The sequence below is a fragment of the Dasypus novemcinctus genome, chromosome 19 (assembly GCF_030445035.2).
Source record: "Dasypus novemcinctus isolate mDasNov1 chromosome 19, mDasNov1.1.hap2, whole genome shotgun sequence".
Taxonomy (NCBI): domain Eukaryota; kingdom Metazoa; phylum Chordata; class Mammalia; order Cingulata; family Dasypodidae; genus Dasypus; species Dasypus novemcinctus.
In genome coordinates, this window is record NC_080691.1 from 29,606,158 (window position 1) to 29,620,242 (window position 14,085).

A 14,085-nucleotide genomic window follows, 5' to 3' on the forward strand; every position below is an offset into this window, starting at 1 on the left:
AGTCAAGACCTCGAGGGGGAGGGGGGGAACCCCTCAATTGTCCAGATAACCAGCGTGGGGTCACCTCATGTCCAGTCAGGGCTGCGCCACCCGCTGGCCTTGACCCGGCAGGGCTTCCGCGGCGTCCCCACCTGTAGAAGGGGGCCCACGGATCCCTCCCTGGGCCACAGCCGAGGCCCAATGGGGCCACACGTGCGAAATGCTCACAGCCCCGGGAACCAGCGCGGCCACCACCTCAGCGGCTGTGGCCGCGCAGGCGCTCTCACGGCCCTGCCCCGCGCGCCCCCTCTCTGTCTCCGCAGGGAACCCCTCTTCCGCCAGCTCTGCGCCCTCCACTGGCTCCTGGAGGCCCTGACCATCGACCACACCCACCACACCATGAAGCCGGTGATCACCTGCTGGAACCCCAAGTACGCCGCGCCCCGCGCCCCCGCGCCGTCCTCGCCTCCCTCCCTCCCCCGGCGGGCTCGCTGGGGCCTCCTGCACCCGCTCGGGGTCGTGCGCCGGCCGCAGGCGTCGCTTCCAGCCCGGCCTGCAGCGACCTGGGGTCGGTAGCTGGAAACCAGCCAGCGTCGGGCGTATTTACACCGCAGGAATCGGCAGGCTACAAACCGGGAGGGGCTTTAAAATTAAAAAGTTTCTTTTTCCTGCACTCCCACTCAGCCCTGGACCCATCCCTGGATTTCTTGCCCGTTTCTTCTTGGGTGTTTCTTTGTTCCTTTCCCTCTCTCTCCTCTTCCTCCCTCTCCCTTTCCCCCTTCGCTTTTCCCTTGTTGTTGTTTTCTTTTTCCTCCCTTTGGGTGTTTAGTCTTAACCTGTAATGTGGGCTCTCTTGCCACTTGGACCCAAGAGGGTACTCAGTGCTCAGGTCCCTGGAGCATCTGGCTTTGCTTGGGCAGAAGCTGCAGAAATGGTAAGCAGACCAAGAAGAGCATTAGCTGTGTGGGCAGCAGGGTTAGGGCCATGCGAAAGCCTTGAGTCGCTGCTGCAGGAGCCCGCGGCACACACGCGGGGAGCAGGGGGCGGGCTGGCGCTCGAACACCCGGTTGTCTGGACTGTCTGCAAGAGCGGGACAGAAAAGGTAAAGCACTGGGGAACCGGGTTTGCACTGACAAGCCTGGCTGATTTAAATGCACTAGCTCCCTATCCCTCACGCTAACCCTCTCCACCCTCTCCCCCAGTACCCCAGCACCCACGCACAGCCCCGCCTCCCAGGTGAATTAGGCTCTTCCTTCTCTTCTAAACTCCTGTCTTCAATGTCTTGTCTCTCCTGAGGACATCTACCATCCATCCCCCAAATGGCTCCTGGTTCATCTTTCTCCAGAGCCTACATAAACTAATCTCAAACGCAACCAGAACTTTGAATCATGCATCTATTGACAGGCCATGATTCCAATGGAGGCCATATTTTTAGCTGGGATGAAATAAAAACTGTAATATCCTTTCATGCAGTGATTTGGGGAAAAAAATTTAAGCAGCAGAAAGCCTTTTTTTTTTGTTATTCATAGAAACCCCAATAATATAAAATGATTTTTTTCTAAATGTAGCTTCTGCACGAAGCAGGCTAGGAGCCCTGGAGGGTCTGGGGCCCTCCAATTTGCTCCCATCCTCACCATGGACCCCCAGATATTTCCAAAATATCCATCCATATGGCTCCCAGAATTTGTTTGAAAACCACAGCCTTAAAACATTTCCCATACATTATTTATTTTCCTTTTTCAACAACAACAACAAAATCTGTTCAAATAACTTATGACTACAATTTATTCTCATTGAAAATGTTCTCCAAAAAAAAAAAATTTGGAAGTACATCAAGTATGAAAGCCTTTATTCTACCCTGAAATCAATTCTCTTTCCTAAAGGAAACCCTTTTTTAAAGGTGTGAGGTGTGTCCTTCCAGGCTGTTCTAATGCCTTCCCCTTACGTATATGTGTAGATGCACAAGCTCTTTCACAGGAAAGGAGTCCTACTCTGCAACTTGTTCTCTACTCGATTTCCCCCCTTTTTCAGTGGGCCGTGGGCATCTTTCCAGGTTGGTACGTATGAATTCCCCCATTCCTTTTAACAGCTAAAGAGGCTTCCATGGTGCCGACAGACATGATTTAGACAGACAACCACTTCCCTCTTGGCAGACACTGAGGCCATGCCCAGATTTGTGCCATTTTAAGCAGTACCACACGGAACTTCCTCCCACAAACACTTGGTGCCCCGTTGAAAATAGTTCTGCCTGCTAGATTCTGAGAAATGGAATGGCTGGGTCAAAGCAACATCTAACTTTATTTTCACAGCTGATTGCTTAGATTCTAAGAAAGAGTCCCCAGAGCCAGTGGGCTTCTAATAGCGTTTCATCTCCTGAGCAAGTCACCAGCAGCTGCAATTTGCCTACGACACGCAGGCACCAGTTCTCCCAAGCCGAGGAAAGAATATATCATAGAGAATTTGGACTGAAGAGAAATAAAAGACCATCTTTATTTCCTTTGGCTGGTTTTAGAAATGTGTCCAGAATAGAATTGAAAATCATTAACAGCAGCAAAAAAGACAAAGTAATCACAGTGAGAGTAGCAAATATTTACCGTAACTTCCAGGGCAGCGTTCTGTCAGGGCTCTGAGGATGCGTCCAGCTCTTTAAAGAGAAGAACTTGAGCCAGAAGGATCCAGAGAGAAAAATCCAGTCTGGGGAAGAGTCCCTTGGGAAGGCAGAATTGGTATTGTTGTTGTTTTTCCTAGTGAACCATTTGCTTCTGATGGGGATTTTAATTTTGGGTTGGTCGTGTGTGGTTGTGATTAGTAAGCAGCTTTCCAAGGAAATAGGCCATGACTTACAGTAATGCCGATTTCCATGGTGTAAATATTCCCATCGTGGCCAATGGCGAGCTACCAAGATGACATCACTGAACTTGGAGTTGGGAAGAAATGCACACAATTGGCTTTCAAAAGCTGTTTGAAATGGGGGATAGCTAAAATTTCCCCCCAGAAGGTGCTGGAAAGTCTTTTTAGTAAGCAAGGAAAGGAGAGGGATGTCATCTCACTAATGCCTAATCCCTAGTTATGTTTTGCCCCTATGCCATAGTGTGAATTTCTCCCAAATCTCCACAAATGCAACTTTTTAAAGCCCAGAGAGATTAGAGGATCAAGAGCATAAACTTTTGCATAAAACGGACCTGGTTGAGTCAAGGCATTGCCACTTCATAGCTGCGTGACCTTGGGCAAGTCCCTTAACATCTCTGTTTCTTCATCTATCAAAGAGGTTCCTACCTCTTAAGGGCTATTGTAAAGATTAGGCAGGATAAAGCGTGGAGAGCCTTTAGCCCAACGTCTGCGAACACAGTAAGTGTTCATTAAATTGTAGCTATTAAGGATAAAAATCCCCGTTTGGAAGGACAATTCGCTCTATGATTAGCCACGCCATTGAGGCTTGGGGTGAGGAAGGATATAAAGTTCTGAGCAGAATTTTACCAACAAATGAGATCCATATTCACTGTAAATGACAGAAAAAAAGCCACACGAAGTCGATCAAAATCTGGCCTCAAGCGGCCAGTGGCTCTTGTCCTTCAAGCACTGTAAGGCAGAAGCCCTAAGTCCTGACACTCATCATACATTTTCCTAAAAGAAACTCCCCACCCCAGAGACCCGTGGATCCCAGAGCTTCATTTCTATTGGGTACCAGGATGGCCGTAGATGCACTCCCTCTCCCTTATGGATTTTACAGCAGGAAAGTGGGGATAGTTCAATACCTCCAGCTGGGCTTTCTACAGGCAGGGAAATCTCACCAACTGGCAGCTAGTGTGCTGCAAGCAGAGGGCTGATCTTTTTTGCTAGGCGTAGGAAAGCCCTCTATTTGTATGGATTGATGGATGGTTGGGTGAACGAACAGAAGACAGACTTTTGGATGTCACTGAGGGCTGCATTTGAAAAGAAAAAAAAGACTCTTCCCCATTTCATCACGTGGCAATTCAGGCATATTTACACTTCCCAACATCCTCATTCATTCTACTGAGAGCAAGAGAGTTTATTTCAATTGACAAGAGGGTTGTGTCCACAACAAAAGTAGAAATTGAGCCTTTATTCAGGAGCATGCTAATTACCCTTCTGGGAGAGATGTACGCCTCTATTTAGACAAAGTAAGTCCTGCTTTTGTACAGAAAGGTCCACCAATCTTCATCCAAACCATTGGGACCAGTGGCATTTCAGAATTCCTTTTTTTTTTTTTTGCAGTTTAGAAAGGAAATATGAGGCATCTGCCATAGAGCACATAACACTCCTTCCTAGGAGGTCCTGGGGCAGGGCCCTTGTCATCGAGCACAAAATTTCTGCAGAAAAATAAATATTCACACCAAATACTTAATAAAGGTCATATAAATAGCCTCCCATCCCTTCAAATCATGTTTTGCTGTCAAATAAGTTATTAAAAATTTTTTGGTTTCCAAGATTCTTTGGATTTTGGAATTAGGTAAGGCTTGTGAACCAATACTGGTATTGTCCTTGTAGGAGGCTGGCATTCTAAGAACCAACTAGAAGGACCAGCTAGCAATGGGCGGGCCTTACAGAGGAGCAAAGACCACCAGGTGTGGGGCGCGGGCCACGGCAAGCCCAAATGCCACCTTCCCGCTGGCTTCCCTAGTCCCAGAAGGGAATAACGGGGCAGACCCTGACAGAGAAGGGAGGAGAGAGGTAAAAATTTACCCCTCCAGGCCGGCAAGGCACACACTGCCAGGGAGAGGATGGGAGTGGTTCTCAACAGCCTTGAGTCTCCAGTGGTCCCACGCTTTCTCCCGTTGCCACGGGAACCGTGTGGGTGCGGCTACATCTAACCGGCTTCAAGCTGTCCCAGTGGACTCTTTCGTCACTGGGGGGCCTGGTGGGTGTGTTCCAGACTTTATTGAGAGTCCAGACACTCCAGGGCAGGGCAGCCCAGGCACAAAGAACCTGCCCCCTCTTCAAAAAATGATGTATTTATATTATACAGCTGAAGACATCGTGTTGAATAAAATAAGCCAGCCACAAAAGGACAGATGTGGTATCGGCTCACTGATGTGAAATACCTAGAATAAGCAAATTCATAGAGCCAGAAAGGGGATCAGAGAGTACCAGGAGCTGAGGGGAGGGGAATGGGGAGTTACTGCTTAATGGGTAAAGAGTTTCTGTTGGAGGTGAGGAAAAAGTTTGGGTAATGGATGTTGGTGATAGTAATAATAGCCCAATATTGGAATGTAATTAATACCACTGAATTATATACTTGAAAGGCATTGAAATGGGAAATTTTGAGTTGAATATGTTACTACAATAAAAAAGTTATATATATATATATATATATCAGTAAAAAAACAACCATACTTCAATATTTCAAATACATAGGCACCTCTAAATTCAACTACTGTATAATAATGATAGTCCCTGGCATTTAAGTGCTTTTACTGTCAAGCACTACTCTGCATCTCTTACCTCATTCTGACTGAAGCACAGAGAGTCTAAGGAATTTGCTCAAAGTTGCAAAGCTAGTAAAGGGAAAGTCAGGATTTGAAACCAGCTATGCTACTTGCAAAGTGTGTGAGCTTAACCACTAAATTATTGTTCCACCTGTTTCTAGTTAAAGCCCAAAGTCTCCAATTAATTTAGAGAACATTCTGGTTTCCCTTAAAGAGAAGCTCTCATTACAAAGTAGTATTTGCTAGGGGGCTCCAGGATACATAAGGACCTGGCTTGCCAAGATTATATGATCTATAAATACATGATTTTCTTTTACAGAAAAAGTCATTCCACACGTACTGTTTTGCAACTAAATTTTTGTGACTTAATTGAATATATCTGAATATATAGGGACCACCTCTCCGTGCCGGAGCCTCTGCCTTTTCAATGGCTGTAGAGTTTATCGGTATATGGATATACAACTATTATTATTGTACTGATTATATATGTATCAGTAAAACAGGTCCCCCTACGACCTTCAAGTATTTTCCAGGTATTCACTCTCATGAGACAATGCAGCCTTGTTCTGAACTACACACATGTTAGCAAATGACCTGTTTAAATTGTTTTCCCATCATGTCTGCCCCTAACCCCAGGGAAGTCTTGTATTTCTTGAACCGGTTTTTTTCCAGCACTGTGAAGAAAAAAGACAACACCCCTGCTCCTAGGAGCTTCCATTCTGGTGGTGCCAGCAGGTCGTGAACATGTGATAGTCAAGATACTTTGAGACAGCAATAAATGTCATGAAGACATTGATAGGGTGACATGACAGTGACAGGAACAGGGGTGACTTTTAACTGGATTGTCAGGGAAAGACACTTGGGAGGTGACATTTGCGTGAAATGTCAGGTTTCCCTTCTCTCCCATCCGCACTGATTTAAATCCATCACTCCTCCACGCCTGTACTAAAGTGGCCCTTTCTAAAGGAGTGGGGGGCTGTGGCAGGGGAATCCGGGGGATCCATCTCAGGAGGCGGGACAGGAAAACCTGGCCCAAGAGGTGCCCAGACATCTGTCCTTTGCCTCCCCACCTCCCCACCCCCTGGTGCAAAATCAGCAGCTGCCACATTGGTCCGTGAAGGTCCTACACCTGCTGCCAGACTTTCCAGCTTGAGAAGCAGGTGTTTTAACCCAAACGAGCTCAGGAAGCGAGAGGGACGTGTCTGAGAAAACAGCTCAGAGGCCCGCCAGGAGGAAACATGCCTGCTCGGGCTTGGTGGTGCGGTTGAAGGAGAGGCAGGCTGTTCTCAGCGCCCTCTTCCCTTGGTTTCCGGCGCATAAGAAAACTTCAGCTGCGGCAAATTATGGTCTGCACATTACAGTTCCTTCTCCCCATGAATCTGGCCTAGTGCCCGGTCCCCCACATCATTAGCTCTTCCTCCAAAGATTCCTGGTGAAAAAGCACGTCGTTGTCGATCACTAAGGTGCGTTCAGGTCTCTGTACTAGGCAGCCCACGAAGCCCTTACCAAGCATCATTTCATTTCATCTTTGCAACCATCCTCCGGCATAGTCAATATTACTCCCCACCCCACCCCTTTTTTTTAACAGACGAGGACCCTGAGGCTCCGAGAGGCTAAAATCACACATCTAGGGAGCAGCAGGGCAGGCAGAGGACTGGATCCACCAGTCTGCCCGATTCTAAATCTACTTTTTTTATTTATTTTTATTGTGGAAACATACATTATATCTATATATGTATATGTATACACCATAAAATTTGCCATTTTAACCATTTTAAGTGCATAATTCAGTGGCATTAATCACATTTACGATGTTGTGCTGCCTCACCACCATCTACCACCAAAACTGCCTCATCACCCAAAACAGTAACCCCGTACCCGTTAAGCAACAGCTCCTCGTCCCCTCTTCCCCCAGTCAATGGCAACCTCAAATCTACATTTGGCTTCTATAAAATAGCTCATTCTAGATATTTCATGTAAGTGGAATTGTAAAATATTTGTCTCTTGTGTTTGGCATCTTTCATTCCACATAATGTCTTCAAGGTTCAGCCATGTTATAGCACATATCAGTACTTCATTCCTTTTTATGGCCAAATATTTCTGCATTAAATTTTAACCACCAAAACAGAACTCTTTTCTGGTTCTGATGCTCAGAGAGGTTAAGTCCATTGCCTGAGACCCCACAGACAGTAAATCTGAGGCATCAGTCAGGTGAGCTAGGTTTAGCTGCTGTAACAAACAATTCCAAGATCTCAGTGGCTCAAACCAACAGAAATCTATATCTTGCTCACACTACGTGCTCAACCTGGGAGCTCTGCTCATTGTTGTCACTCAGGGACCCTGACTGACAAAAGCTCCATCACAACCCACACTTCCATCATCAGTGCAACAGAAAAGGGAATTTGACAGCTTGAGGACTGGCTCTTAAAGTCACTTTCGTAAGGCCATGTGTCACTTTCATTCATATATATACACATTTTTTTCAAGACAGATATTTATTGTCTTCTAAATCATGCTGCTGCAAATCACTAGAATCTGAGGTTCTGTACAAAAGGAAATAAAAATATAACAGATAACACTGTTAATATGGGCTTGTGTATGTAGACCTTGGTTTAAAAATATGCTTTTGCTTGGGACTATAGCCTGGGATTCTGCTCAGCACATTTTCCTTACTGTGCTTCCATCCATTTTCTGCAACATGTGAGAGAATGTATTTTTTGCTTGGAAATGATCTCATTAAATTAGAAATAAACTCCAGGATAAAGAGGTGAAAAAGCTGGTTTCAATCTGGACAAGCTTTTTAATTTTCAGATAATAAAAATGCAATGTCAGTGGAGAAATGGCTAATCAGATTCGTTTTGAAAGTGAGACTGACTACACAGAGCTCCACCGGCAAAGTTGTCAGGAAGAGCATTTACTTTTTTCTCTCCTCCTATCCCTCCAAGCCCCTTTTTTGAAAACGTTCAGGTATTTTTGAACAACGCAAATCACAGTGTTGCACCTGACTTCGAAGCAGGCCAGGACTAGAATTATTTGGTGAATGGCCAGGGCCTTGGGCAAGGAACGCCCTTCCTCTGCCCGTCGCCACCAGCCGTGGAGCCTCAGCCCAGCTGCAGGTCACTGGGCTTTGTTTTGTTTTTCTTAATTCCTTCGCTCCTTGATCTGCCTTTTGGGTTTATTTGCTACTGAAAATGAAACATCAGAGAGGTCGATTCCCTCTAGCCAGGCCCTGTCTTTATCAATGGCTTTGCAAGAGCAAGGACTTGCTTTTGAAGATCTTTGGGAACCTTGGTGCTTTATTTTTTTTTTTTTTAGCTCGTTTAGCCTCTGCTTGAAGCCGCCGTGGATTTCGGTCGTCTTGGAAATCAGCAATCATGGGAAACTTCCATCTTCCCGGTTGGGCCTGAATATTTCAGATTTTGAAAGCTTGACTGGGACCAGATTTAATTCTAAAAGGGGAAGGTGGGGGAGAGCTGCTTTTGAACTTCAAGAGAAAGGCTGGAGGCTCAGCAGGGGCTGCTTTAGCAAAAGGAAACTGCGAAAAGCCCTGCGGTCTAAAAGAGACCGTTTCTAAAGCGGCAACGCCGGGGAGAGCTTCCCGTTGGTGAGCCTTAAACCAGGCTTCAGAAGTGCTGCTGATTTGAATATTGTTTATAAGGACGGAAGCGGTGCTGCTGCTTCCTCCGGCTGGATTTTAAATATTCCCTAATTTGATTACTCGAGGGAGAGGCGGGCAGAACCAGCGTTAAATGAGCTTCACTGTTAATGGTTCAGAGGGCTTTTTACTGTGTAATCAAACCTAAAGCCTTACAAAAAGCTGGGAGACACATTCTCACCCTGCCCTCCCCCGCCCCCCTTCCAAACCTTGGGGTCCGTGTGCGTTTCTCGAGACGCCGGGGCCAAGTGCCGATGGGTGTTCAGCAAGGTCCTGCCAGGGAGGTGAGGACGCACCCTGCCCCCTTTGATTCTGCTACCCCAGGTCCCGAGGCCAGGAGATGTCACTCTTCGGCAAGGTTTATCTTGATCACCTTTTGCTACATTGGAGCCCCTTGGCCCCCACCCGCAGTCAGGCTCCCCAGAACAAGCCTAGCTCCCTCCTCTGTCTACGATCAGGATCTCCTCCCCTTCAGAACTTGTCTGTTCTCTTCTCATCCTCTCAAGTCCCTGATTTCCGCTAGGTGTCCACCAGCCAAATGAGTACAACCATCCTAGTCATCCAGAATCCTTCCTGCAGAGAAAAGGGGGATAGAGAAAGAGATGGATGGATGGCATAGATAGATAGGATTACATGATAGAGTATTGACAGAGATGATGATTAGATAGATAGATAGGTAGAGGATGATTGAGATGAGAAAGCTTGCTTATTACGAGATTTCCCATCCCCCATCGCCACCAATCCAGAAGCCAAGGGCTCAGTTTTTTCATACCTTATTTGGCATCAAAAAACCAATTTGGTTGCAAAACCTGCCCTGAAGCTATTTACTGTCTTATCTATTGCATCTAGTGTAAATTTTCATACATTGCATTGCAGAAATACTCATGTATTTGATTCCAGGACTCTGCCCCAGCCCCCACTGAAAGGATTATATAACATGAGATATACGCAGCATATTTCCTCTCCAAAACGCCAAAATTCTGAATTTAGCAACATATCAGGTCCCATGGGTTTCAGGTAAGGGATTGTAGCATGTCACTGACTGCTGTGGCTTCAGTCTTCTACCCAGAAAGTTCTTTCCCCTCAGGGGCAAAGGGGGATCTGGGTTTTATGGGGCCTGAAGTTTATTTGATTGGAGAGGGAGCGCTGTAAGAGAAAAAAAAATGTAATATTAAGTACAGAGCCCTGTAGGGGCCCAGGCAAGTGAGGGGCCCTGAAACTTGAGCCTCACTGGTTTCCTTGTAAGTCTGCATCTGCACAAGTGACTTAAGCCCACTGAGTTAGTTTCCTCATCTGTAAAATGGGGTGATCATGATGCTGTCACGAGGTTTTGTTGAGCTGGTTCAGTGAAGAATGCCAGACGCGCCCTGCACGTGGCATGGCGTAGAACACCTGCTCGATAAAACCAACCCTCCCCGGCACTCCCCCACCCTCCCCTTCTCTGTGTTCCTCAGAAGGGTCTGTGATGGTAGGACCCTTAGGCACCAGGGCAGGTGGGCTTTCAAGTCACCCCAAGAGTAACCCCAGACCTGCCCCAGCATCGATGGCAGGGAAGGACCTGAGTCCAACGTGCAAATAAATGCAGGTGGCAGATATGTAGATAGCGATAGACCTCTCTCTATATCCCACCTCCCTATGTGCCCCCCACCCCCGATAAGGTGGTGCTCTCCCCTAACCCCAGTTTCCCTGATGAGGACTACACACCCTAAGCTGCAGCTCCGGAGAAGCACCCCTCCCTCTTCTTAATGAGATCAGGAAAGGGAAAAAAATATCATAACAGAGACCAGTCACCATTTATCCTCTATTTATTGCATTTCTTAAAAGAATTTGTAGTAATAAACCGAGGCTTTGGAAATGGAAAACTCATCAAGCTGTTTCTCATTCAGGGACCCAGGTGGAAGCAAGAGCACGATAAAAAAAATCAATAAGGACAAGTCCATGGGACAGAAGTGGGAGCACTTCATCACGACGCCGAAGGTAACCGGGGCCCCCCCGCTCTGCCACTCGGCCGCCAGGCCCCACGGGCGGGGGTGGTTCTGCAAGTCTTTTCACCGATGGGATTTTTTTTTTTTTCTAGTTAGTTCTCAGGGCTCGAGAAAGTCAGAATCACACGCCGTTGGATGGTTTTTGTACATCTTAATTAAAATGGCTGTATGGGGATTAGAGAAGAAATCACATTTGGCTGGACACCACCTGTCAGGAAAGGGGAGTCGGGGGGAGGGGAGCAGGATACTGAGTAACTGCTTAATAAGATGTCACCAGCAGGACATGGACCCATCTCACTCCATCGCTGACATCAATAACAGTCATTTTTCTCTCTCTTTTCTTAACAACTTGGTCAGGAAATAAGGAGTGATTCAACAGACAGGATTTTCTACAGACTAAAATATGAAGTCTCTTATTTCTGCCCAAAGCTATGCCTAACCCCAAACCTCCCAAATTCATCTACTCAACAAACAAGCCACATCATCGTCATCATCATCATCATCACAATGGCAAGAGGTGACATTTAGAGAATATTTGCTGAAACGACTCCCTTTCCCACAAAATGGGTAGAACACTCGTCCCTGCCCACCTCACAGTGTTAGTGAAGAGCCCCGGAAACTATCTGAGAACACACATTGAAATACAAAATATTGAGCATTATTGCCATATCATGTCATTTTGAGAGGTATTTTTCAGAGTAATTGCAATGGGCCAGGTTCTGTGCTAAGGAGGCTCTTTAGGTGTATTACCCAGTTCTGCCCTCTTAATAATCCCATGGGGCACTCTTTATTATCCCCAGGTGGGAGAGTAGGGAGTCGTGGGCTAAGAGAGGGTAAGTGACTTGCATAAGGTCACACAGCTGAGTAACGGCAGAGTCTGGGTCTGTTTATGAAACCCTGTGCTTCACAAATGCATGTTCTCCATGAGACTGTGGTTATAGTTGCCCCTCGTGAAGATATCTACCACCTTCTTGCTCTTTCATCTGGGTGCTTCTCGACCTGAGAAGTAAGAGCCTTTGTTTTTTATCACAGAAAGTTGCTATGGAGATATCGTGGGCATCCATCTCCAGAGAATGCGGCGGGAGGCACACACCTAAAAAAAGGTCCTTTGGGAATATTCATGACTAAATTTGGAGGAGGGAGGAAGCGCCAGATGAACTCTCGCAGAATGGAACCCCCCAGCAGGTTTCTTGGCCAAGTTCTAGGCTGCAGGGTAGTCATCCGCTCCAGGAGTGAGGGAACCCTAAATTAGCCGTCAGGAGGCCTGCCTCAGTTGCTGCTTCACTCCATGAGCTCGAACAAGTCATTTCCCATCTCACCTCAGTTTGCCACCACTACAATAAAGGCTTTGAAAGAGATGCTCCGTCCCACTTCCTCAGTCTTTGGTATTAAATATTTGCAAAGCTTGTCAGTGACAAGGCAGTGTTCACAAACTCAAATGCCCATGAGGGCCCGGCAAGCCCCAGAAATGAGGAAAGCAGGCTGGGTGCAGCCCAGGAGGGAATGGTGAGGTCTGTGGCAAACTGGAGTGGCCTGCCCAGTTAAAGGAAACAAGCTCCGCCCAGCCCTCGCTCATTTTGCCATGTGAGCACGGAAGTCTAGGGCATATCATTTTTAAGAAAAGCCCATGACCTGGGTTTTTATGTAAAACTCTCCCAATTTTTTAAAAGCTAGGCAGCCAAACCTGTCTCCCTATGGACCACCAGTTTGAAAATCCTGCGTCTAAAAAAGTATAAAGAACTATTGAGGGAAATCGTTTTCCTTTGTTACCTCAAAGCAGTCCCTGCTGAGGTGAACACCGCAGCCAGTTAACACCACTCCCGAATGAAATATAGAAAACAGAGAAGAGGCATTTGGGGATTTAAGTCAATTCAGAGAGGGTCAGTTCAATAAAGGGCAAGCAAGGTGCTGAAACTGCCTGCCACATCTTCCCCTCCACATTTTATTTTTCTGCCACTTTCAATTAATCAGAAGTGTCAGCCCTTCGCTTTGGAGTTCCTGACTGGGGTGGTTAATTAAATTTTAATCAATGGCCGCTCTCACAGCATGAGACGAAATCCTAGCACAAGGAAGATGAAGGAGGATGTACGCAGAGCTCTGGATATGGAAAGTTCTTCTGAGATCATCCCAATCCACCCCTCTCATTTTATAGACGAAGAAACTAAGGCAGGGCAGAGTGACTTGCTCAAGGGCTCCCCGAGGCTCCCTGACTCGTAGTCCAGTGCTCGTTGCAAAACTCCAGTCTGCGCTTGTAACGCAGGCTATCCAGCCTTCAAAAATGACGTTGATCTAAAGAGTGTGGCTTCCAGAGTCATAATTCCTATCATGCCGAATGAAACAGGAGGAAGTGACTTAGACACGGACTGCCCTTGAGCTCTGATAGCATCTCTCCCTAAGCTGGCAGGGCTAGAGAAGTCTGGCAAGCTCTTGACCAGTAGCAGTGTCAGGCCAAAGGGGAAATGATATCAAATTCCGAATTTATCGAAAGAGAGCCCCTGCCAGCTTCTACTATTTGCTTTTTCTTTACCACAGTCATTTTTGTAACCCACATAACCCCCTTGGAGAAATGATTGAGCCCATTCAAACCCCACTTCCCCCAGTCGGTCACATTCTGAAGCATTCTGTCATTTGTGTCGAATGCTGCTTAAGATTTGCACGAAGGAAGTGTCATAGGCAGAGATCCTATTTTAAACCCCACAGCCTTTCCCCCACCTCCCCTGCTCTACACCCACCTTCCCCCTCGATCTTCTTCTTCCTCCCCCACCCTTTCCTTCCTCTGTGCAACCAAGAAATCCTTCCCCTCTTCTGGTTCAGGGAAGTTCCTCCCATTCTCAGGGCCCCTTGAGGCGGTCAATCGAAAAATTACTTCTGATCACGTGCAGTGGGCTCCCCGCAAGGAAGACGGCAGGATACATTATTCTCCTGTTAGGTCTTTATGACGTGGAGTGGCCTTCAGTCCTGCCTGGTTTCAAACATCAAAGCAGCACACATCAGAAAGAGTTTCACCTAAAGGGGAGCT

General features: G+C 46.8%; 1 protein-coding gene across 8 annotated transcripts in view; it reads left to right on the forward strand.

Annotated features, from left to right (window-relative positions):
• CCDC60 (coiled-coil domain containing 60) overlaps window positions 1-14,085 on the forward strand; it is a 182,511-nt gene that overhangs the window by 139,125 nt on the left and 29,301 nt on the right. For 7 of the 8 annotated variants that reach the window (XM_058281449.2, XM_058281446.1, XM_058281452.1 and 4 more), the window contains 2 exons: window positions 303-410; window positions 10,968-11,058. In XM_058281449.2, coding sequence (XP_058137432.1) covers window positions 303-410; window positions 10,968-11,058 — 199 coding nt within the window. The remainder of the gene's footprint in view (window positions 1-302; window positions 411-10,967; window positions 11,059-14,085) is intronic. The other variant, XM_058281451.1, reaches the window with a different exon arrangement.